General features: G+C 42.2%; 1 protein-coding gene across 1 annotated transcript in view; it reads right to left on the reverse strand.

Moving 5' to 3' along the window:
- The window catches only part of IFNAR1 (interferon alpha and beta receptor subunit 1), a 28,091-nt gene extending 11,288 nt beyond the window's left edge, over positions 1 to 16,803 (reverse strand). Inside the window, exons 1-6 of the mRNA XM_061193985.1 lie at positions 16,381 to 16,803; positions 11,433 to 11,556; positions 6,077 to 6,258; positions 3,565 to 3,722; positions 3,308 to 3,449; positions 2,299 to 2,413 (exon numbers count right to left, since the gene is read on the reverse strand). Of these exons, the coding sequence (XP_061049968.1) occupies positions 2,299 to 2,413; positions 3,308 to 3,449; positions 3,565 to 3,722; positions 6,077 to 6,258; positions 11,433 to 11,556; positions 16,381 to 16,453 (794 nt within the window). The 5' untranslated portion in view covers positions 16,454 to 16,803. The remainder of the gene's footprint in view (positions 1 to 2,298; positions 2,414 to 3,307; positions 3,450 to 3,564; positions 3,723 to 6,076; positions 6,259 to 11,432; positions 11,557 to 16,380) is intronic.
- Between the last annotated feature and the right edge of the window lie 9,567 nt (positions 16,804 to 26,370).

Genomic DNA, 26,370 nt, shown 5'->3' on the forward strand with positions numbered 1-26,370 from the left:
AGTAAGACTGGGCCTGGAGAGGTTAAGTAAGCTGCTCAGAAACAAACAGCTCCAAGCATCTCAGTTCAAGCCTGGAACTGTAACAGCCTCCTGACTTGTTCCCTTGTCTGTCCTGTCTCCTTAGTCCCGCTGCACCACACACAATGTGGCCACCCTCCTCAAACACAGCCCTCATGTTACCCGTCCCTCAACACAAAATTCCCAATGGCACTCAAATGCCTACAGGGCAGTCTGAGGCCAAGCCTAAGCTTATGCCATCCTATTAATTCAATGTTCGCTCTCATTGCTCTCCCAGGCCCAAATGTTCTGCTACTCTCAAAGCAGGTCCTCCCTTCTTGTGGGCAAAATTCCAAACTGGCCCCCCAAATTCCTACCCGCTGGTGCACAAGTCCTACATGATCCCCTCCGCCTCAGTGTGGGCAGGATCTGTGAACTCTTGATTAGGTTACATTATTTGGCAAAGGTGAAGGGATTTTACAAATGAAATCAAGGTCCCAAACCAGTTGACTATGAGTTAATCAAATGAGAGCCTATCCTGGGTGGGCCTGACCTGATCAGATGAGCCCTTTAAAAGAGGGTCTAGAGGACAGAGATTCTCTCTCCTGATGGCCTCCAAGAAGCAGGTCACCATGAGTTCTGCAGCTGCAAGAAATGGATTCTGCCAACCACCACATGAGCTAAGGAGACAGCACGAGACAGCGTGTACGAGACAGCACCCCAGCTGACACCTGAACTGGAGCCTTGCGAGACCCCGAGCAGAGAACCCAGCTAAGCCACACCTGGACTCCTGACCCAAAGTCATGGACAGATAATAAACAGTGTGTTTTAAGCTGCTAAGTTTGTGGTAGTTTGTTACAGAGCAATGGGAAATGAACCCCTTCTCGTTACCCCGAACTAATTTTGTCTCTTCATATCCTGAGCTTTCCCCTGTGTGTAGCCCCTGCCTGGGATGCCCTCTCTTGTCGTTTACAAATACGTGACTCAGCAGTCAAGGCCTGGTTCACACTGCATCTCCTTCCAGAGGGCTTCTTGGGTCTCTCCAGCCCCAACCACCTTTACATTTCTGACTTCTGCAACCCTTATAATCTGTACTCCACTCCTCAGTCCTAAATCACATTTTGCTATGCAAAGGCAGATAACTGCTTTGGATTTCTAGCACCATGTGTTGTATTCTGCTGTACCTTTACGATTCCTTCAGTGCTTTGTACAGTGTGCTAAGTACCCAAAAGAAGCTTAGAGACCAGCCATCAGAAACCCCTATCCCTGTCTAGTCTGTGGCCCTACTGTTTAACATGCTTTTGAAAGTGAAGAATACATAAAAGACTCCTGTACAGTTTCCTGATCAGTGTGTGTGTGTGTGTGTGTGTGTGTGTATGTATGTGTATCTGTAAGGCCGCGTATGACATGAATGCGTTTATTATACAAACTGTTATTGCTTTGAAACTAACACCAAAGGGCTGAGAGTCATCAATCACAGCAGTATTGACTTCCCTTTTCCCTCATTTTTTCTGTGTCTTTCTAGTCTCTTTCTTCTCACTCTTCCCTTCCTGCTTTACCTATACTTGCCTTTGGTCCCTCTATTCCTCTGCCCTCAGTAGCTCTTTCTTTCCAGTCCCTTTTCTCCCCATGGTGCACTTCACCTTCCACTTGATTATCCTCTTCTCTTCTCCCTCTCTACTTATCCCCTACAGTTTTCCAATCAGTATAAACTATATGCAGTCCCCTTCCACTCATGTGGTACTAAGCTTCACTCATATTTGGCTGGTCTCTACTCAATCACACAGAGCACAGTTCTCTCCAACTGTCTTAATTTCCCACTAAAGTAGTCACTAAAAAATCTGCCAAAGACACGAAAATAATCAAGACAATGGGAAGGCTAACTTGAATTGAACACGACAGAGTGACTGGAGTCAGATCATTTCAAGGGCTCATGGAAGAAGTGGGCTCTGAAGAAAGGTCACGGCCATGGGTCAAGCATTCCAGATTGAGGAAATAGCACATGCAACTAGAATCACACTTTTAAAAAAAAAAAAAAAAAAAAGAGAGCTGGTAAGAACACTAGATAGTATTAGAATGTACCCATTTTACAAGTGAAGAAACTGAGGCCCAAAGAAGTTAAGTGATTAGCTCAATGACATCCTGGGGCTAGAATGAAACACTCCAGTCCCAGTATCACAACCACATTTCCATCAGGCCACACGTGTGCACGGAGCAGCAGGTGGTTGAAGCAGGGTGAAAAGAAACCTCACAAACTGGGCAAAATAAACTGCCAAAGGACATTTATGGAATAGAACTTACTGGGACCACTGAGCTCGAAAAGTCGTGTTTTCATATGCGTAATCCCATTTAAGAACATAGACCTGATTTTCAGCATCGATTTGTATATTTTCTGGTGCAGGCACTTTATGTTTCTCTAGAAGACAAAGAGCACACAAAAACACACACACACATTTTCTCTAGTGAGATAACAGACGGCTAGAATTCCTAATGGCATGAGCAAGAAGATAAAAGGCTCGCATTTTATCATAATGACCTAACAGCTAAATAAGTTATGGTGTATATTCACGCAAGGGAATACTATGCAGCCATTTAAAAGAATGTGATAGATCTATATGTGCCGACATAAAAAGAGAGCCTCAATATATTGGGTTAAACAAGCAAGTTTAAAATATATCTGGCAGGACCTTATTTTTTAATTTAAAAGACAAAAACCCCAAAACTGTTAAGTCCAAGTATATACTTATATAAGCCCTGAAAAAAGTATGAAAGGTTGTACACAGACTGCTGGTGATACTTATCTCTGGTAAATGGAATTGGGGGTCAGGAGGCAGGAGAGGAAACCTTTAAACCCTTCTATACTGTTTGATTTTAAAAACAAAGCATATTAAACTTATAATTAAAATAATAAATCCAAGCTCCTGCCCTTAAACCTTAATTGTTGGCAAGATGTCACTGATTAAATGTATCAGGATGCTTTCATATTTTAACATTTCATCTATAAAGGTAAACTTTTTGGAAGACTAACTGTTCTTCTAGCAACGACCTCCCTTTCTTGTGGATTCTGAATAAAAACAGTTTTTTTCATTAGAAAATACTTGGATTTTACGCAAAATTTTCATTACTATTTACTTGAGACAAAAACCCCAAATAACATTTGTTGCTTACATAAATGCTGTTAGAACGCTTTTGTTTTAATGTCTATTAAACCATCACATAAGCTTTAGCAACTATTGGAAAAATGCCAAAATTAATAGGTTGCCAATTTGTATACATAGTTATTGAATCTGAAGCAAGACTTCCTCCTTACCTGTGGTGTTTATACAATACACTGGACTATAGAAACCAACTCTTCTTGGTGAACGTAGTTCTGCTTTAACTTTCAAACAATAAGTAGTCTCTGGTGAGAGTTTATAAATTTTATCTCTGGAATAAACAGTTTCAGTCCTTTCCTATAATTAAAAAAAAAAAAAGAAGTCTGTTCTTTAAAAAAGTATAAAGTCAAGTTTTAGAATTAATTCATGTCATTCTTCTCTCACATCAAACAAAGATAAAAATAATGCTTACTTCTAGACTTGAAGAGTTTTTCCAGATAACTAAGCTATACATAAAGCTGGAATGATCCATAGCCCACATGATACTATCTTTTGTCCCAGGAGGAGAGATGTTTATTATTATTGCCTTATCTTCAGCTTCTAAATGTACATCTAGAGGGCCAATCTGAGCTGTAAAAATAAAAACATTTACTATATAAGTTCACTAATACAAGCCAAAACATTCATGCAACAAACAATTCTAAGCACTTAATATGTGCCTGGCATATAAAACGGAGAAAATCCCTCATGGAGCTTACACTTTAGTGCGGGATGTGACCCCAAATCCCAAATAAACAAATGCATATAACGTTATAAGGTCATGTGTGCTGTAAGAAAAAATGAAGCAACATCAAGGGACAGAGAATGGCAGCAAGAGCTGTTTTAGGTAAGTTAGTGAGGAGGCGGCTCCCCGAGGCGTTTGAGCTGAGACCTGAACAAGGTGAGGGAGTCAGTCATGCAAGTCTCGAGGGGAAAAGCATCCCCAGCTGAGGGGGCGCCAAGGGCAGAGCCCCTGAGATGGGAATGTGTTCACCATTTTCAAGAGACAGTAGGGGGCGCTCGAACGGCTGAGTGGTAGAAAATGAGATCAGAGAGGCAGCTAGAAGCCAGGTAACAGGCAGAACTCTGTAGTCTGAGTCTGTAGTCTCTGGAGGACTGCTGAGACCTGATTCACATCCGGGAAAGATCACCCTGGTTGATATGTGAGGAAGCAGGGAAGCTACTGCAGCAGTTCGAGTGACAAATGAAAGTGGCCTGGCGAAGGCTGGTAGCAGGGGTGGAAGTGAGAAGGGATCCGATCCAGGATATACTTTGAAGGTTGATCACTCAGAATTTGTTGATGGACTGGATGTTGCTTGAGAGAAAGAGATGTCAAAGGTGATGCCAGGGCTCTTGGCCTGAGCAAATAGATAGGTGATGTCATTAACAGAGATGGAAAACACTGCAAGAAGAGCAGGTCTGGAGGGGGAAAATCAAGAGCTCTGTTTGGCCATTTAAAAGTTGAGATGACTTGTAGACCTCTAAGTAGAGATGCTGAATAGAGAGCTGGTGATATGAGTCTAAGGTGAGGGGAAGGAATGGGGCTGGAGAGATATAATTTGGGGAGTCAAGAGCACAGTTATGTTGAAAGCCATACGATTCCTGGTGGAGGGTGCGTAGAGAGAAGAGGTTCAACGACCAAGCCCTGCAGACTGAGCCCTGCAGCTGTCCAACATTTAAAGGTCTGGGGGATGAGAAGAAACTGACAAAGGAGCAACCAAGGAGCAGGAGGAGAGCCAGGAAAGAGCAGTGCCCTAGAGATCAGAGATGGAAGGGTTTCAAGAAGAAGGGAGTGATGATCACGCTGATGCCACAGGGGAACTGGGCCAGAAGAGGACGGGGAATCCACCAGGCATTGTGGAGGTCACGGTGACCTTGGCAAGAGTAGTTTTAGGGTAGTGATGGGGAACAAAGCTCAAATGGAGAGGGCTGAAGAGGGAGTAGGAGGAAAAGTGTACAGAGAGGGGGTACAGATCATTCTTGTGTGAGTTTTGGTACAGGGCAGTGGTTCTCAAACTGTTTGGTCTTGGGACCCCTTTACACTCTTAGAGAAACTGAGGGTCCTAAAGAGCTTTTGTTTGCAGGGGCTATGTCATTGAATATTTACCATATTAAACATTAAAATTGATAAAAAGTTAAAATATCTATCAATTCATTAAAAAATAGTAATGATAAAACCCACTATGTGATAAAAAATATTTGTGATAAAAAATGACTATATTTCCCAAAACAAACAAGCCAAAAAGCTTAGTGAGAAGAGTGGTGCTATTTCACATTTTGTTCAAATCTCTTTAACGTCTGGCTTAATAAAGAAGGCAGCTGTGTCTCACACCTACTTCTGCATTCAGTCAGTCACCATTTCACGTCAAACAGCCTCTAGAAAACTCCACGGTACACTCATGAGAGAATGAAAATGAAAAAGACTAGTAAGTCTTAGAATTATTAAGAAAATAGTTTAGACTTTATAGACCTCCTGAAAGGGTCTTGGAGACCACACTTTGAGAACAAGCACTATAGCAGCGGTCCCCAACCTTTTTGGCACCAGGGACCACTTTTGTGGAAGACAATATTTCCACGGATTGGGGGGGGTGGCGGTGATGGGGGGAGATGGTTCAGGCGGTAATGCAAGTGGTGGGGAGCGATGGAGAGCAGCGGGGAGCGGTGGGGAGCGGCAGATGAAGCTTCGCTCGCTTGCCCGACGCTCCCCTCCTGCTGCGCAGCCCGGGGTGGAAGGGGTGGCTTGGGGACCCCTGCACCGTAGGGAAAGCAGGAAAATGATTCCATAGCAGGAAGGAGACAACGGTTTAAGGGAATCCTTGTTTGTTTGTTTGTTTGTTTTTAAAGATGGGAGACTTTATATCATGCAAATGAATGGGCTTGGGAAGAGAGCTGTTCTGGTAATATTTAATAAAGAATACAATGTAATTCAGCTGGCAACTTCTTACCTTTTTGAAATGGTATAAATGGCTTAACCTCATGCCACTGAGAAGTGTTGTTTCCTTTTTCTGCTCTTATGCGCAATTCAATTTTTTCATAAACATTTTTAAGCTTGACTGAAGAAAAGTTGCATTCGGTACTAGTAATATGTTGACACCCAGGCAATTTTTTCCAATTATCCATCCCTGGTCTTCAAGATAAAAAAGCAAATGAATGAATGAACATTATAAATACAAGAGTGACAAACATGTTTTCTATTTACATTAACATTATAAAGCTAGTGTAAGTAGTTATTTCTTCTACTTGAGTTAATGTCCTGACAATATTTTTGTGTGTAATATTCTACTCTTTTTCAATACATATATACCAAGTTATTATTTATACAATGGAATAATTCTGACATATAATTTTTTAATATAAAAAATCCTAATGCATTAGGATTTCAAAGAAGTAGAGAAAGAAAGAACCCATAAGATAAAAGTGGACTTACTGTTGGCTTTGTTAAAGATAGTTGTGTGACTTTTGGCTAACTACTTTGTATTCTGGATCCTCTCTTCCTTACTGAAAATTTGGGAGGTAGATTTGATGATTCCCTTCTGACCTCCTCTTATGAAGAGATTTACTAACCCTAAGGAAGACCTCAGAATCACTATGGTTTGAGAATTTCCTCTGCTCTTCTCAAAACCAAACTATTCCTTCTGCATACTGATCTCTGTAATTCCTTTGTTACATGACTAGAAACAAAGAACTTAAAATGTTAACATAAACTAACAAACTTCTCAATGTGGATTTAGTCCATTAAAAAGTCTGAGTGATATTAGATTTTTTTTAAGCATGTGAAGAAATTAAGTTGGCACAGAGTGCCTTCAACAGAAAGGACATGTTGCTACAAAGGGGACAGGAGCTGAAGTGAAGGTGAGGGACAGAAAACAAACATTAGATTTCAAAATTTTTGCCTGTGGTAAGCCGTGTCTGCCTTGAACCAAAGAGAGAAACTATCCTCTGAGAAGGCATTTTTGTCAAGCCTAATTCATAGTTCTAGCACTAGCTGATTTTTATTTTTTGGGTAATATTGTAGACCTCATTTTAAAGATGCTAAAGCATCTTTATTTTTTTAAAAATTTATTTATTTTTAAAAATATTTATTTATTTGGCTGCACCAGGTCTTAGTTGTGGCACTGGGGATCTTCACTGCAGCATGCAGGATCTTTTTTTTGTTTTTAGTTGCAGCATGCGGGCTCTTAGTTGCAGCTTGCCGGCTCCTTAGTTGTGGCATGCGAACTCTTAGTTGCGGCATGCATGTGGGATCTAGTTCCCTGACCAGGGGTCGAACCCAGGCCCCCTGCACTGGGAGCACGTAGTCTTAACCACTGGACCACCAGGGAGGTCCCTAAAGCATCTTTAATAAAAAGCTAAGGATGCTCTATTAAAAGCTAATAGAAATTAGGGATGATATCTAAATAATGTTTGTGCTGACTCCAATTCAAGTCTACCTTATTTTTCAAAAAAGAAACATTTAAAAAAAGTTACCGGGACTTCCCTGGTGGCACAGTGGTTAAGAATCCGCCTGCCCATGCAGGGGACAAGGGTTCGATCCCTGATCTGGGAAGATCCCACATGCCATGGAGCAACTAAGCCCGTGCGCCACAACTGCTGAGCCTGTGCTCTACAGTCCGCGAGCCACAACTACTGAGCCTGCGTGCCGCAACTACTGAAGCCCGCGCACCTAAAACCTGTGCTCCGCAACAAGAGAAGCCACCACAGTGAGAAGCCCGTGCACCACAAAGAAGAATAGCCCACGCTCGCCACAATTGGAGAAAGCCCGCTTGGAGCAATGAAGACCCAACACAGCCAAAAAGAAAAAAAAAAGTTACCAAAAATATACACTACCATATACACTTCATTCCTGGCGAGTTTCCCCTTCTTTACCTATCTGAGCTTTGAGATTAGAGTTGGCATTAATAATACCTTGATTTAAATGCAAATCTTCCTGAGAAACTCCTCCACAACAGAATCTATTTTTTTAAAATCCAGACTTTAAAAATCTAAACCAAAAATTCAGATTGTTTTTCCCCTCAAATGTCATTTATTAGAAAATATAATTCCAGAGAAATTAGGAGATTAAGGGAGTCTGGGAAGTCAGTACAGTACACAGACCTCTTTAAATCAGCTGCACAGAGGGTCAAAATAAAATAAGCTCCAGGCAAAAAGCCAGTAAAGCATTTCTGGTCCATTTATATGGAAAACTTTTATTATACTCAACAGAAAACCTTATAAAAAATTTAAAACTAAGCCTTGATATGGTTTCAACCCACCCTCACTCTTTACATCTGTCTATCCTGCTCCAGGAGATGCAGCTGCCCACTCTATTACAACTGGTTTTGCATGTAAGGGAGCTACTGCAGTGGTAGCTACATTTATATTTTCTTAAAAAAAAACCCAAACTTTATCATATACAGTGTTTAGATCACAACAGAAATATAACTTGAAAATAAATGTGTAACCAATAGAAAATTAATTTCATAAAACCAGTTTCATAATAAAACTTCATGCCATCTTTGTCTCTCCTATTCAGTAACGTATTCCAAGTACCCAGAAGAGTGTTTGGCATAAAAAGCATTCAATGTTTGTTGAATGAAGACTGCACACTACATACGTTATAATACATTTTATTTTATTTATTTTAAATAAATAAATAAATTCATTTTTTTAGTTAATTAATTTATTATTTTTGGCTGTGTTGGGTCTTCGTTGCTGCATGTGGGCTTTCTCTAGTTGCAGCGAGTGGGGGCTACTCTTCATTGCGGTGCGCAAGCTTCTCATTGCGGTGGCTTCTCTTGTTGCAGAGCACAGGCTCTAGGCGCAAGGGCTTCAGTAGTTGTGGCACGGGGGCCCAGTAGTTGCGGCACACGGGCTTAGTTGCTCCATGGCATGTGGGATCTTCCCGGACCAGGGCTCAAACCCGTGTCCCCTGCATTGGCAGGTGGATTCTTAACCCACGGTGCCACCAGGGAAGTCCCCATAATACATTTTAGATATAAGTCACAAACACTGACATCTTAGATAAGCATATGTTCTACAGGCACTGGTATCCCAGTAGCTTATTTACGTGTCTGTGTATCATTTATCACCAGTGATATGTCTAATGTTCTGAGAAACACTATATGGAAAAAAATATCTGTCCGCTGCTGACATTAACTACACTTTGGTTGATCACGTTCTCCTCACCACTGTTATGCGCACTTGATACACAATTGTGCAACACTCACGACAGCCTTCCGAGTTAGATGCTTCATCACTGGGGTGTCCCAGGCCAGTCTGCCTGGGACTGTCCTGGTTTAAGCTTATTGTTCCAGCTTATCTAAAATCAAGTGCTTCTGTTCACTCTCAGAAGTATCCTGGTTTCAATGATAAATTACATATGATCATACTAATTTTTTATCTTTACTTAACAGATAAGGAAACTGTGACAGAGAGAATAAGTAGCAGAGGATGGATTTAAACCCAAGCAGCCTGGCTCAAGTTCACACAACACTACACCACACTAACTGCTAAATTGGCTCTGCAAACTTGTGACCTGGCATGTTCTTACAAGGCAATTGTTTATAAAGCTAGCAGAACAGAATAGAGAAAGAACACACTGAAATAGTGCATTGGATACTAAAGTCAGAACGGACAGATTGTCATGAACGGGAGAATTCAGTAGAAGTGACAGAACGTGTGAAGGAACAAGAACACGAGTGCACTGTCTATGGCTCTGTTCTTTATTACAAGGGTAATTTTATTTTATTTTAAAATTTTAATTTATTTATTTAAAAAAAATTTTTTTTTTTTTAAAATTTTGTGGCTATGTTGGGTCTTCGTTGCTGCACGCGGGCTTTCTCTAGTTGCGGCGAGCGGGGGCTACTCTTTGTTGCGGTGCACGGGCTTCTCATTGTGGTGACTTCTCTTGTTGCGGAGCACAGGCTCTAGGCATGCGGGCTTCAGTAGTTGTGGCTCACGGGCTCTAGAGCGCAGGCTCAGTAGTTGTGGTGCACGGGCTCAGTTGCTCCGCGGCATGTGGGATCTTCCCGGACCAGGGCTCGAACCCATGTCCCCTGCATTGGCAGGCGGATTCTTAACCACTGCGCCACCAGGGAAGCCCCTACAAGGGTAATTTTAAATAAAGGAATCTGAAATAATCTCTGTTATACCTAAAATAGTAGTTTCATAAGAACATTCTGAACTAAGGCAAAGAACAAATTTGGTAACAAAACTCATGAGTTCAATTTAAAGAAAATCTAAAGATGAAAACTGTTAAATTATCAGTTCTGAGAAAAACCACATATGTGTGTGTGTGTGTATGTGTATACATATATATGGTTGACCCTTGAGCAACACGGGTTTGAACTGTGTGAGCCCACTTACACGCAGATTTCTTTCAATAAATACATGTTACAGCACTACACGATCTAGGGTTGGTTGAATCCACAGATGCGTAACCACAGATTATGGAGGGCCTACTGTGAAGTTATACTCAGATTTCCGACTGCACGGGACGGGGTAGGGTGGGGTGACCATCCCTAACCCCCGCCATTGTTCAAGGGTCAACTGTATATACACACACACACAAATTACTAACCATCAACTGGAGAACAACCGGGCTGTGGCTGAAGTGGTGGAATCCTGGTTCTAGAGGTCCTACACCCTGTTTCTTCACTGCCTGATTCCCTGCCTGCTCTTTCTTGGACAGGGATCATGGTTAGCAGACAGGGCCCCAGAACCCAAAGCAAAGTACTATACTTCCTGAGCGGCATTTCCTTCTGTAATCCCTTCTTCCGCAACTCCCTGTCTGCCTATCCTCTTGGCAATCATTAAGTAGAAAGTTAGCACTAGGGAAGAGGCAGAAACACCAGAAACACTGAGTCTGTGGGAAGGCAGGGTCCAATATACTGATGTTTATAAAGTGTATCTAGAATTAAAACTTCGTGTATGATGAAGACAAGAGGAAAGCCTGACCACAGAAGCCTATTCCAAGACCGTGGCTAGGCCTTTAGGGGCACTCTCCCATATCCTCAAGGTATGCTCTAGGTCAGCCCCTAATTTATATTTAAAGAAGTTGGAGCATACAGAACAGAGAAGGTATGGCTGTGGACTACAGAAGTTGTCTGCTAGCCTCGTCCCCAAAATCTCTTGCTTCAATACCCAAGGATGAATTTGACTGAGTCTCTATTTGTAGAAATGAAGTTATAAATATTATGCAAAATAGCCATTCATTTTCTTTAAAAAAATGGAAAAACCAAATGTTTCCGAAATCTGAAAAAAAAATTTATGGTGTTAAAATGGTAAAAATTATTCAGCAAATCAATAAGTAGAGGAACGTACATTTTATACTCTGCTGAAAAAGTCACATTCCTGACAGACTCACTGTTGCTGTTCCACTCCAGGATAAAGTTGTCATCAATGATGCAGACCCTGCCATTTTCAGGAGATTTTAGATTTGTTCCCCCTGTCAAGGCAATAAGAAAGAAGACAGTTATACATACATACATATACACATACTAAAGATATTTTATATATTTTAAAATGTTATTCTTCACATCACTGATTGGAGAATGAATACATTTAAATATAAAATATTAAAGTTAAGCATATAAAGAAATCTAAAAAAACCTAGTGCTTGCTCTCAGCATGGGGAGGCTGCTAATTATTTCTATCTCTGCATTCGAGAGAGTTGGAAAATGGTTGAGTTTTTAAAATCTATAAATAGCAAACATTATATATCAATTATATCTCAATAAAGGTAGAAAAAATAAATCATAAAAAGGTAAGCATTGTCTTTTAATTGGAAAAAAAAAGTCTCTGTATAAAAATAGTATTTTTCTTTGGTCTTAGAAGTGATACTGACGTAAAGTATACAGGGTTGGACGGTTTAACAGCCTCAATTTGGTTTCGCATACTATGTTCAGAGAGGGATATACTCTGATAGAGAGCTGAACAGATGTGGTTTCAGAGCTGACAACTATTCATAGGAACCAATCATTCACATAACAAAATCGATAGAGATATAAAAGTTTATCACGTCACCCAAGCCCTACAGGAACCTGAAAAGGTCTTGACCACTGAACGTATCAAGTCTGAACCCTTCTGTTTATTTTTAAGGACTTCCAACTAGAGACCTATTTTATTTCTTATGCTTTTTAAAAAAAACTGAAGTGTAGTTGATTTACAATATTGTGTTAGCTTCAGGTGTACAGCAAAGTGATTCAGTTTTATATATACATGTTGCAGATTATTTTCCATTTTAGGTTATCACAAGATACTGAATATAGTTCCCTGTGTTATACAGTAAATCCTTGTTGCTTATTTATTTTATGTATAGTAGTTTGTATCAGTTACTCCCATACTCCTAATTTATAACCCCCCCTTGCCATGCCTTTTTTTTTTTTTTTTTTCCCTTTATTTCTTATACTTCTAGCACAAATCTTCCACCAGTTGGATGCCCTCTCTTCTGATTTTTCCTTTTTGGCCCCTCCAAATAGCGTTTCTCTTCCTCTCTGACCGCCCAAATCCTCCAAGACCCAGCTCAAGTTTGCCCCCTAACAGAAAACCTTCCTCAAATACTGCAGCTCATGCCAACCTTGCTCTTTCTTTACACATTGCATCATGAATCTGCACCACTCAATTTCACACTAAAGTAGATGTACTCAGCACAGTACCCGACATCTAACAGGCTCCCCAAACTTGCTGACTGAAGATGTCTTTTAAAAAATTGCTTCTTTGGGACTTTGCTGGTGGCGCAGTGGTTAAGAATCCGCCTGCCAATGCAGGGGACACGGGTTTGAGCCCTGGTCTGGGAAGATCCTACATGCCGCGGAGCAACTAAGCCTGTGCACCACAACTACTGAGCCTGCGCTCTAGAGCCCGCGAGCCACAACTACTGAGCCCGCGCGCCTAGAGCCCGTGCTCCGCAACAAGAGAAGCCACCGCAATGAGAAGCACCGCGCACCGCAACGAAGAGTAGCCCCTGCTCGCTGCAACTAGAGAAAGCCCGCGCATAGCAACGAAGACCCAACGCAGCCAAAAATAAATAAATAAAATAAATACATTTATTAAAAAAAAATTGCTTCTTTATGTTAAACACAACCTCCAACCAGACTGGAAGTTCCTTAAGGCAAGGTATATATAGCTTCATACTTAACCTGCATTTTTCAGAGTCCTCAGACCAACGCTGAGTTCACAGGAACCTTTTCCATATCACAAGGGACTGATCTTTCATGATGATAAATTACAATTTTTAAAAGACCAGCTTTTAAGTTTACTCTTTTCCCTACAACATTTCTAGCCTTTACTTCTGCTTCAGGACAAGGATGTTATCTCCTCACAGACTTTCTACTACAGCGGTCCTTGTATAGATCTTTTTTTTACTGGGATTGCTGCCTCTACTTTCCAGTTAGAGATATTACGGTATGGAGTCAAAAGGGGAGACATCTGAGGAAACATTTTCTGATTTTTCTTTTTAATTTGGGGAGGTACTCATTGAGTCTCCCCACCCACATTTTTCTATTTTACACTCCTATTCTCCGAGACTTCATCACCGAATAGAATTACTTCCCCGTATCCCACTCTAAACTTAATCCCCATCCCAGTTGTTGGAATTTTAGAGATTCTATGCAGCCAGAGGACAGTGACTGCGTTTATGGGGTTAACAAAAGGCCTGATGGCATCTGTAGTCTCCAGCCCAGAATATTCTAATTCTAGTAATTCTGGGCCCTGAGATAGGACGCAGCAATTTGATACCTGGGGTAGAGCCAGGTATTTCCTCAGAGATGAAATCCTTCTGCTACTAAGGGAAGGAGACCATGGAGTTAGAGGCATCTTGGCATTTGGGAGACAAACAAATAATTGACTGATAAATGGACAGGGACTTGGAAATAGTTATTAAATAGGATTTTAGAGTTCATAGATTTTGTTCTATTAGTATTAGCAATATCCCTTTGATAACAGTTTATTTCAACATTTAGCATGTAAAGTATATAAAAGGGTACTTAATCCAATATTTCTATTTATAAAATTGGTTGCTTTAACCCTTCACATTCATATTGATGACTAGAAATGGTTTATTATATATATACATTTTTAGTATTTATTTATTTGGTTGCGCTGGGTCTTAGTTGCGGCAGGTGGGCTCCTTAGTTGTGGCTCACGGGCTCCTTAGTTGCGGCTCGCCAGCTCCTTAGTTGGAACACATGGGCTCCTTAGTTGCGGCACGCGGGCTCCTTAGTTGTGGCATGCAAACTCTTAGTTGCGGCATGCATGTGGGATCTAGTTCCCTGACCAGGGATCGAACCCGGGCCCCCTGCACTGGGAGTGCAGAGTCTTATCCACTGCGCCACCAGGGAAGTCCCATGGTTTACTATATTTTTAAGTCTGACATAAATCCAGACACATACATCTATACAAATATACATTTCCTCCCATATTTTGGATAGTTTTCTTAGACTAGGATCCCAGAGTTGCATTTACTAGGTTTGAAAGTATGAACAGTTTGATGATTTTGAAACATAGAATAACATTATGATCTCAAGTTAGAGTTAACATTTCACTTAGTTTTCAACACTGCTATTCCTTTGAGAAAAAAGTAGATTAGTTAATTGCAAGATAACTAAGCCCTTAACATATAGGTGGATAATCAAGAACTAAATTGTGTGACCTTTAGAAAAAGTCTAGCCTTAGGCCCCAGGGCTTTGAGGCCAGATTCTCAGGGTTTGATTTCCTCCTAAAGCACTGGCTAGCTATATGGCCTCAGTCCACTCCTCTGTAAAATGAGGGTAACAGTGCCTAGCTTTGTTCTGAAAGCTAAATGAGTTCATACCTTTAAAACACTAAGAGTAGTGCCTGGTACATAGTTAAGAGGACAGTAAATGCCACTTGTGTATGAAGTTTATTTTAGCTCTCCTCTAATCTAGATTAAAATTGTGATCTTAATGAACAACCTCCTGGAATGTTAATTTTACATGAAAATTCTGGGGAAAGACTTTTTATACGAAAGCAAACATGAGTTTAAGGCAAAATTTTCATGAACAAAAGACTCCAAAGAAATTACCAGGGGTTACACCAGGACCCTAGTACCCATATACTATATACTATGTATGTGGAAGAGTTTGAGAAATAGGTGTGAAACAGAATAAAGGAAACATCATTTAAAATGAAGTCAAGAGGCCAGAAGCTGGAGCCTTCATGCACTTTCACTCACCATCAATTCCAGACCCCAAGAGGAAGAATTCTCCTCTACCAGCAACAAGCCCAGCCAATGGGAAAAGCAGCACCATCCTGAACTCTTGCTTTCCTCCAATGGACTTACTCTCCAAACAGCCCCACCCAACGTCCTCCTTTTTCTCTATAAAGTAACCTTCTTCTCTTTTTGTTGTTGGACTTGCCTAAGGTTTTTGACCTAACTTGCTTGTCCCAAATTGCAATTCCTCTGCTATTCTGGAAGAAACCCATTATGCTGGTAAAATAACTAACTGGCTGTTTTATTTTTTAGGACAAGATAGATAGGATACTATGTACCCCAGAAAATAAGGATATGCTTTTCTAAACAAACAGGTATTTTAAGCCCACTAGGCAGCCTCACCAACTCCTGGATTCCTGCTCTCAGCTGCTAGGCCCTGTTTGTCTTTGGGCCTACAAAGACAAAGGGGGACACCGAGTGCCCCTTCTCACTACAAAGTCAACCGTATGATAGTTGCCATTCCTCCATGCATCCCAGCCAAGTTAAGAAAGGCAGCAAATTAGCTTGGTGGCTCCCAGCCTTTGTATTTTGGCTTTGTATTTTTCTTTTATTATTATTATTTTTTATTAGATTGTACGAATCCTGAGGGCAGAGAAACGCTTGCAAACCTTATCCCCCTCCCACATGGGACCAAGTAACTGTTTACTAAATTGAGGAAACAGCAGCACATAGCTCGTGGCTAAAGCCTTGTTTATTATTAAAAAGTCCAGTCGAGCTGCCGGAATTTTCGGACGGAAACAAACTCGACACCAAAGCTCTCCCACACCCAGCCCCGCGGGATAGGAGCCCAGGGAACAGGCACAGGGGCAAAGGGATGGCGAGGAGGGCGCCCACAAGCAAGCGGTGTGGAAGGATCTTGAACATCACTTCCTCTCGTTTGATTTTCGAGCCCAAGTCGGTTTCAATGTGAGCGCTGCGACCACGGACAACCAGAGGTCTCCCAGAGAGGACCTCTGTCCCTGCCGGGTCCGAGGTTTCCCACGCCGCCGCTGTCCAGCCTCGCGCCCAGCCCCCGACCCATGGACCCCCATCTCTCACCTGAGGCTGCGGGCAACACCCACGGCGCCCCAGAGACCAGCATCAGGGTCGTCGCGCCCAGGAGCGCGAGCATCGTCCGCGGGCCGCCGGCAGCCCTCCAGTCACATCTTCTGCCACCGCAGGTAGGGCGAGGCGGCGCGAAGTAAAGTTGGGCGCACTGGCTGGCCCCGGGCCGGCGCCCCAAAGCTCGCCGAGCCCACGTCCGCGTCGCCCCGCCCCTCTGCCCACCGACTCCCGCGCACGCGCCGTCCCTTCTGCGCGCGTGCCAGGGTCCGCGCACGCGCTTGGGACACTGGTGGGCTGCTCAGCCTCCGCTGCCTTCTCCCTGACGCCTCTTTCCGGCCCGGGACTGCACGCTCGCGGTGCACCCTCGGGTTCCGGGAAGACCGCGTCTAACCGGAGGCCTTGACCCGGGCAGGAACGCGGAACTTTGCCAGTGCGTCTGCGCAAGCCTCGCGGCCTGGCCTCCGCTCCCCTGTCCTCCTCGCCCCCGCCACTTCCCGCTAGTAGCAGCCGGAGGCCACTGTCGGGCGCTCTCGTCCCTCGCCCTCCCCAGCCCGGGTAGCGGACAAGGGAGCCTGGGAAAGCGGTGTTGGGGAGGCTTGGGGATTAAGGGAGAAAGCAGTGAGGAAGCTTCCGAGCGGGTCAGGCCGCGAAGGGTAGGCGTGTCCAGAGTTAAGCCTAGACACGTTGAGCTCCCGTTTTCCGAGCGATCTGGCCGGGGGCAGCACGGGTCCCTTGGAGAGGGTCGTGACGGCGTCCGGGCCTTGGGGGTGGTGTCCGGAACAGAGGTCTCTAAGCTCTTTTGATCGTCTGCCCTTATCAGTAAATAATTTGAGTCCATTATTCAATGGTTATTTAAGTACGTTAATAATAGATTATGTACATTATAAAAATACACAAAAGGGAAAATGTAAAGGACGAAAGATGAAATAAGTAGTCAAAGGCGTAGCTGTTAATTATAAGAACTAGACAATTTAATGCTCAATTATAAAGTAAAATGAGTTTTGGTAAAGAACTATGCGCTTGAATATTGCCTTATAAACAACTGAGGTATAATTTGAATACCATGAAATTCACCCATTTCAAGTGAACAATGATTTTTAGTTAATCTGTCCAGTTGTTTGCCCTCATTTTTAAAAACCTTGGATTATTACTTTGTGATTCATAAAATTTTAGGTTTGGTTCTGAGTATGTCAGTGTCTTGCTTCCATTGAGGTCATAGATGGAAAAATACCAGATGAGAATATGTGGCTCTAAATGGAAGAAGGAAGTTCCTGATTGCACTTATTAATCATACTCTCATTAAAAGCCTTGACAACGACTTATGGTTTTCATTAAAGTTTTTATTTCCTGCCGTCCAAAAGTTGTTCTTGCAAGCTAGTTGGAATAGAACAATGGGCCCAAAGTATTTCATGGACTGAAACATTTCATTCGAAATATTTTAAAATATGTTGAAAAATTTCCCTCCACTTTGGTGGGCAGCTCGAGGTTTTTTTAGATGCACATAGCATTTTTGGTAACAAAAATCACATTCAAATGGAAATATTTCCAAATATATTTTATTTTATTAAAATTTATTTATTTATTTTTGACTGCGTTGGGGCTTCGTTGCTGCGCGCGGGCTTCCTCTAGTTGCGGCGAGGGCGCACTACTCTTCGTTGGGGTGCGTGGGCTTCTCATTGCGGTGGCTTCTCTTGTTGCGGAGCACGGGCTCTAGCCATGCGGGCTTCAGTAGTTTTGGTACGTGGGCTCAGTAGTTGTGGCTCGTGGGCTCTAGAGCACAGACTCAGTAGTTGTGGAGCACAGGCTTAGTTGCTCCGCAGCATGTGGGATCTTCCTGGACCAGGGCTCGAACCCTTGTCCCCTGCATTGGCAGGCGGATTCTTAACCACTGCGCCACCAGGGAGGTCCCCCAAATCTATTTTAAAATGCAAGAATTATATATACTGAATACCTGTATAGTTTCTTTTGATTTTCATTTGTTCACAATAAAAGCAATTTTAATGGATTAAATGCTTTGTTTTGTTTTTCAGTATTGCTACATGACATGCTAATGTTTTACACTTATTAAAGAAAAGGTCAGTAAATATATTTTGTAAAACCAGTTGAATGGCACAGAAGACTTTCATAGTTTTTCCCATCTTAATACAATAATTGTAAAGATTGGATTGTATCTTAATAAAATTGGATTGAATTTTAAAAAATTACCACAGGCGTGACACCCTGTAGTACTTTGTGCACTTCAGTTTCAACTTGTTTGCTGTGATAGTTTGTCTCTGGATGAAACATGAATTAATTTCCTGTGTGGTGCTAGCTCTGTAACCTTAACCTAGAACCTCCCCCTCGCCCCCTTTATTCAAGTCAAAATGATCCATCAGAGGTTATGTAACTGAGCAGGACCCTATCAGGCCTTCCCAGAATAGACCCTACTCCCACCCCTCCATGTCCTCCACCTGCCTTTTGTCTGTAGAAAAACTTTAGTCAAAGAATAAGTTTGACCTGAGAAGGGAGAAAATGCAGAAAGAAAGGAAAACAGTCAAGCAAGGCAAAATAATAATAGTTTAGTCATTAAACAGAGTCAAGGACCTTTAGTTCCTTCTCAAGGGCTATAGATAATATTCTGAGCCACAGCCTTTGAGCTGTTTTGCAGATACTGAAAACCCCGCCAGGTGGAAGAAGTTAACTGCATGCTGCCCACAAGCATGTAGACCCCAGACTGGTTGGAACCAGAAGGTTGATAGTGCTGACTCCCGATTACCTCACCACCAACCAATCAGAAGAATGTCCACAAGCTGATCACACCCTGCTCCTTGAACACTATAAGACTCTTCACTACCCGCTGCAGGGCGGGATACACAGGCTTGAGGGCTTTAGCCCACTGTGGCCCCCTTTGCCAGGCAAAGCAATAAAGCTATTTCTTTCTACTTCACCCAAAACTCTGTCTCCAAGATTTCATCCAGCACCAGCGTGCAGAGGCTGAAATTCGGCATCAGTTACACTTGCAGCTTTTCCATAAAACATGTTCTTTTAAACTTTTTATTCTGAAATTGCGATGGTCCAGCCACCGCAGGGGGTCTTCCAGGTCCCCACGGAGAGGGGTAAGGGACTGAATAGCACCGTGAGTATGGGGTCAGAAGGACCAAGACAACTGATGGTTGCAAGGCACTTTATTTAGAATTTACCGAATCTTATATAGACAGAAGAGGAACTCATTATTAGACAATAATCCCATGGAATTGCTTATTGTCTCAGTTCAGTCACTACCACGGACGTCAACAAGTTTACAACGACCATCCTTGAACATTATCTTCCCTTAACCAGGCTCACACACAGCCCCCAGCCATAAGGAACAACCAGGACTCTCAGCTCCCTGAGGTCTCCTGGCTTGAGATAGCTTTGCTAATCTCTTTTACATTCCTCAGGCCTGGGAAAAAGAGTGCATTCCAAGGTAAGGGCTTTGCTTTTTGTGAGAGACATACTGTCTCCTCCAGGAGTTAACCTCCGGCTAAGACTGCATGCTTCCCACAGAAATAATTTCAAACTTAAAGAAAAGTTGCAAAAATAGTAAGAGAACTCCTGCATACCCTTTGCCCAGATTCACCAAATTGATACTTTGTCATATTTGTCATCTCTGTCTACACATACAAGTATGCATACAAACTTCTATTTCCCTGAACTTCTTCAGCTTTCTTTAATCCGGAGCAGTTACCTGGCCTTGGTCTTTCACAACACCAACTTTTTTTTTTTTTTTTTTTTTTATACAGGCTAATTATTTTACAGAATGCTTTTCAATTTGGGCTTGTCTGATGTTTCTTCATGATTGGAATCAGACTATGCATTCCTGGCTGGAATACTGCATAAATTGTGTTGTGTTCTCAGATATTCCATCTGAAGGCACACCATGTTCCTAGCCCCTCACTGGTGATGCTAATTTTGAACAGATGATCAAGATGTTAATCCAATATCTCCACTCTGTAGTCCTTTGTCTCCTTGCAATAATCTATGGAGAGATGCCCTAAGATGCTGCAAATACCCAGCTTTTCATCAAACTTTTACATCTAGAATTAGCATCCATTTATGATGCCTGCCTGAACCAGTCTACTCTGATAGTTGTGAAATTCCTATTTCAACCCTGCCTCTCCAAATGCAAGTATCGGTCGACATATTATAGGAGAGAGCTTTCTCTTCTTTCCATTTATTATCAGTATGGATTCATAGATTCTTATTTTATTCAGTGTTTATAGTTCATTACGATCCTTATTTATTTATTTTTAAAAATGATTTTTAAAAAATTTTATTTACTTTTTGGCTGTGTTGGGTCTTCGTTGCTGCGTGCAGGCTTTCTCTAGTTGTGGTGAGCAGAGGCTACTCTTCGTTGCGGTGCACGGGCTTCTCATTTTGGTGGCTTCTCTTGTGGAGCACGGGCTCTAGACGCATGGGCTTCAGTAGATGTGGAGAGTGGGGCTCAGTAGTTGCGGCATGCGGGGTCTAGAGCACAGGCTCAGTAGTTGTGGTGCACGGGCTTAGTTGCTCCAAGGCATGTGGGATCTTCCCGGACCAGGGCTCAAACCCGTGTCCCCTGCATTGGCAGGCGGATTCTTAACCACTAAGCCACCGGGGAAGTCCCAATCCTTATTTATTTAAAAACTTTTTAAATTAATAGATTTCACTTTTTAGAGCAGTTTCAGATTTATAGAAAAATTGAGCAGAAAGTATAGACAGTTCCCATATATTCCCTTCCATCCCCCCCCCATCGCCTTTCCCCTATTGTTAATATCTTGCAATGGTATGGTGCACTTGTTACAATTAATGATTCTATACTGATACATTATTATTAACTAAAGTGCATAGTTTACATTAGGGTTCTCTCTTTGTGTTGTATAGTTCTATGGGTTTTGCCAAATGGTTAATGTCATTAATCTACCACTACAGTATCATACAGAATAGTTTTACTGCTCCAGTGGTTAAGAATCTGTCTGCCATGTAGAGAACAGACATATGGACACCAAGGGGGGAAAACTGCGGTGGGGTGGGGATGGTGGTGTGCTGAATTGGGCGATTGGGATTGACATGTATACACTGATGTGTATAAAATTGATGACTAACAAGAACGTGCAGTATAAAAACAAACAAACAAACAAAACAACTAATACTAAACTTTCATTGGGTTATTTGTAGGGAAATATGTTAATATAAATGTTTCAGACATTACATGAAATTTCTAAAAAAAAAAAAAAAAAAAAGAATCTGCCTGCCAATGCAGGGGACGCGAGTTTGAGCCCTCGTCTGGGAAGATCCCACATGCTGCGGAGCAACTAAGCCCATGTGCCACAACTACTGACCCCACGTGCCACAACTACTGAAGCCCGCACACCTAGAGCCCGTGCTCCACAACAAGAGAAGCCACTGCAATGAGAAGGCCGTGCACCACAATGAAGAGTAGCTCCCGCTCGCTGCAACTAGAGAAAGCCCACGTGCAGCAACGAAGACCCAATGCGGCCAAAAATAAATAAATAATTAAATTTATTAAAAAAAAAGAATAGTTTTACTGCTCCCCAAATCCCCTGTACTCCAGCTATTCACCCTTTTTATTTTAGTGCTCAAATTGTCCCAGTCTTGGCCAGGGGGAGCCATTTCAAGCTGGCTCCTGTTTCTTTTGATACATCCCATCTTTTTTTTTTTTTGAGCACTTCTTTACCTTTGGGCATAAAATGTTCTAGGCTCATTTTATACTTTTCCTGCCCCAGCCCTGAAATCAACCATTTCTCCAAGGGGCCCAGGCTTCTTTTAGTGGGAAATAGTATTTAGAAACCAAGATGGGGGCACTAAAACTTTTGTTTTAATTAAAGAAGTGCAAATCAAAAAGTCAAAAGAAAAGGAGCTACGGGAAATTCGTTTGGCTCAATGTCTAATCCATCTCATAATTGTCTGGTACCATTTTATTTTTATTTGTTTTTTTTTCAGATTGTGGGACATTTGCCTGATAATATCAGTCAGGGATGAAGGCAGGTTTAAAAACTGGCTGGAGAAAGGATAAGGGGGTCCATTTTGCTCTGCCAGCCCTATTGTTCCCTAAAGATATAGAATCTGTCTTCTCAGTATGGGCTGAACAGTGAACAGTAGCAGTTTTAGAAGGGAGGTGGATAGCTTGTAATAGGGCAGCAATTATATGCCCATTAGCAATAGGAGTGCCTGCGGAGGTTAAGAATCCACGGGATTTCCAAATTGAGCCAACAGCTTGGCAGACTGCAAAAGAGAGGTGGTTTTCCCTTTTTCTCATGTACACACTCTAGTAAAAGCTCCAAGTTCAGCAGCTTGGGCTGGTTTGACAGTGGGCAAAGATTATGCTTCAGGTGTTTCATGTGGGGAACCCATGGCATAACTAGTTATTATGTTTCTCTTGAAATTTCATTTATAAGAGCCATCACAAAATAGAAGTAAGTCTTGGTTGTCTGAAGGGATGTCTGAGAGATCTTCTTGTGGCTTTGAGACCATTTTTGTAGTTTCAAGGCAATCATGTGGAATGGACTCAGGCTCTCCATCACCAGGGAGGGGGCATGAAGTAGCTGGATTTAGAGTATTACAACGATGGAAGATGACGGAAGCGTTAATTAAAAGAGCCTGGGTGGTGCTTTGCGATGACCTAGAGGGGTGGGATAGGGAGGATGGGAGGGAGGCTCAAGAGGGAGGGGATATGGGGACATGTGTATGCATATGGCTGATTCACTTTGTTGTGCAACAGAAACTAACACAGTATTGTGAAGTAATTATACTCCAAAAAAGATCTATTAAAAAAAAAAAAAAAGAGCCTGGGGACTTCCCTGGTGTCCAGTGGTTAGGACTCCATGCTTCCACTGCAGGGGGCGTGGGTTCGATCCCTGGTCTGGGAACTAAGATCCCGCATGCCATGCAGCATGACCAATAAATGAATGAATGAATGAATGAATGAATAAGCGAGCCTGCTTATAGGTGGTTTGTTGCCCATGTAGGGAGATGCTGCATCCTATGACCTTGCAAGATAGCAGACACAGCATGGGGAACAGAAAGTTGCATGGGAGACCCTATTGTTAGAGTACTGGCTTTGTCAATCAAGGTGGGAGCTGTGGCCACCACATGTAAGTGTGGGGCCTTACCTAATGCTACAGTGTCTAACTGGCATGAGAAATATGCTATAGGACTCATCTGAGAGGCAAAAGACTGTCCTATAATGCCTGCAGTAATTCCATTATTTTCATGGCAGTATGGATGAAAAGGTTAGTCAAAATGAGGTAAGCCAAGAGCTGGAGGTATAGCCAGAGCTAATTTTAAGGCTGCAAAGGAGGTAGCAAAAGGCTTGCTGGTGAGGAGTTTGAAACTAGAAAAGCATGACAGGTGTTAAGAGGCCCTAAAGATATTAGGGTGGGCTGAGACATGGGCAATGAGGTAGGCTGCCCAGAGACTCCAGATGCTTGAATAGACTCAGAGGTGACAGGTAGAGATAAATCCTCTGAGCAGATGGTAGAGAAAATCTCACCAGTGTCAATTAAGAAATCCAGTTCGGAACCTCTGTTTTAAGTTTAATGGTAGGCTTTTGGGGTTGAACTGAGGATCCGCTGACACTGTCATTTGAGGGGGAATTGTCTGTCAGGAGGAGAAAAATGAACCTGGGAGTAATGGGACCTAGAGGGGTTGTTTCTTAAACTTTCCTTTCTCTTAAGTGCAGGACAATTTTTCTTCCAATGTCTGGATTTCTTACAGTATCTGCAACTGTCTGGAAGAGCTCTGACATGGGCGTGGAGTTGCTCTTAGAATCATGCTTTTGTTTTTTTAAAGATTCCAGTTGCAAAGCAAGAACTCTTGCTTTTAACTGTTTTTCCCCCCGGCATTCCTGCAAACTATTTTCAAAGAATTGAGCTACAGCTTCCATTATTAGTTTAGCGGTTGCCCAGACCAACTGACCACACTATTTTGAATCTGTTTTTAATAACAGGGAGAAAATTTCCCACTAAAGCAGATATGAAGAGATTCCTGTGTTCTTGGGGCTTCTGGGTTCAGTGCGGTTTGTCTTTGAAAAGTTTGTATAAAATGTTCAACAAAGGCTTTTAGATGTTCCCCATTCTTCTGAGTGTATAATTTGACCTTAGACCAATTAATCTGGGGGGGAAGACTTCTACTATTGCTTGAACAGCAGGCTTATAGGGCCTACTCATGTGTTCTGCCCTATAGTTCTTCCTCCTTCTGACAAATGACAAAACAGATAGAGACAAAGAAAAACAGTGACCATCTGGGAGGACAGAATCAATAAAAAGCAAGAGTACTCATTTACCAAATGCCAGAGGCTCTATGTCACAAGGAACTAGCTCCAAAACTAATCTCCTGCTAATCTAAATAGAGAGAGAGAGAAAAGGGACTCCCACCACTTTCCCTTCAACCAGACCCTGCAGGCAGAGATCTGGGAGGCTGACGTGATAAGAAATCTTAGCTTCTGCTGGCCTTTGTCAGGTGTCTCAGGATCTCTCAGCTGTAGCAGCCTTGGGGTGGCAAGGGTCTGGCCAGTCTCCTGGCTGGCTTACCAACTGTCAGGGAGGAGGGAATTTCCCCCTCCCCTTCCTTCTTGAGTTCTTGCAGCTGGACTAATAATAAAATTGACACTAGACAGATTAACAGGAGGAAAGAAACAAATTTTAACTTGTATATATGGAGTTCTCATAGAAATGGGCCCTAAGAAGTGGCCAAAGCAGGCAGCTTTTATACTTTTTTGATAAAGAAATAATAAATTTGTGAGGAATTGTCAGGACAAAGAAACTTAGTTTTGGGTGCTTAATTAGTGAAGAATCTAAACAAAGTTTGGGGGACTTCCCTGGTAGTCCAGTGGTTAAGACTCTGTGCTCCCAATACAGGGGTCCTGGGTTCGATCCCTGGTCAGGGAATTAGATCCTGCATGCTGCAACTAAGAGCCTGCATGCTGCAACTAAGACCTGGCACAGCCAAATAAATAAATAAATATTAAACAGAGTTTGGGTTTGGGGTAGTAAATTAAAGAAGTAACAAAGTTGGTTTATATAGGCTTCTTGGGCCTGAATTCCCTATCTCTTGTGATAAGGGTGTCCTACTTCCAGATGCAAGGGAGTGCACCTTTCACATGGAAGATTTATTTCCTGCTTTCAGGGGGACAGAGGAGGGTCCGTTTTCTTCTTGCATCCACTGATTCTCAAACAACTTCAATCCAAAATAATCAACATGCCATCAGCATATTTTGGGGTGACCCTCCCTGAACCCCAACACCAGAATCTGGCACAAGGTGTTCAATAAATATTGGCTAATTTTTCCCCTGGCCATTATGGTTATTGTATTTTCTATTTCAGAAAGGCTCAGGGGGAAGATCTAGGTCTGCTATTCTTAAGGATCATGTGACCCCAAAATCAAAACTTTCTTGTCTAACCTCAACTGGGCTGACATTTAAAACCTTCTGCACTCACTGCAAATCTCTGCCCCACCACTTCTCATTTTCAACAGATGTCCCACTCAACTCCTACTTTCTTGGAAAATTCAAGCAACCACAGATCAGACTTTAGTTTCTCACCACCAAAATCTCACATGCATCTGAACTTGCAGCTCTTCTTTCCTTTTCTTTCTTTCTTTCTCTCTCTCTCTTTCTTTCTTTCTTTCTTTCTTCTTTTTTTAAACCTTTTTAAGTTGAGAGGTTTAATTTTGAAATTGAAGGCTATGGATAATATATAAATGGATTTCTTTAAAAGGAGAAATAACCTGATCCAATTTTCCAGTAGAAACACTCTGGCAGCAGTGTGGAGAGTGAGTTAGAGAGAACAGTGGGAGACTGAAAGATTTCTTAAAATATGGTTGCGGTTAGGCCAGGATAAAAGGGATGGCCTTTAAGGTAGGATTGGAGTCATGGATAAGGTAAGGAGCTAGTGAATACTAGGGAGCAGCGTCTATCTTTTGCTAATTAGTTGTGGAAGAGGTTGTAGTTGAGGATGATGGAAGAAA

Source organism: Eubalaena glacialis, chromosome 6 (assembly GCF_028564815.1).
Source record: "Eubalaena glacialis isolate mEubGla1 chromosome 6, mEubGla1.1.hap2.+ XY, whole genome shotgun sequence".
Taxonomy (NCBI): domain Eukaryota; kingdom Metazoa; phylum Chordata; class Mammalia; order Artiodactyla; family Balaenidae; genus Eubalaena; species Eubalaena glacialis.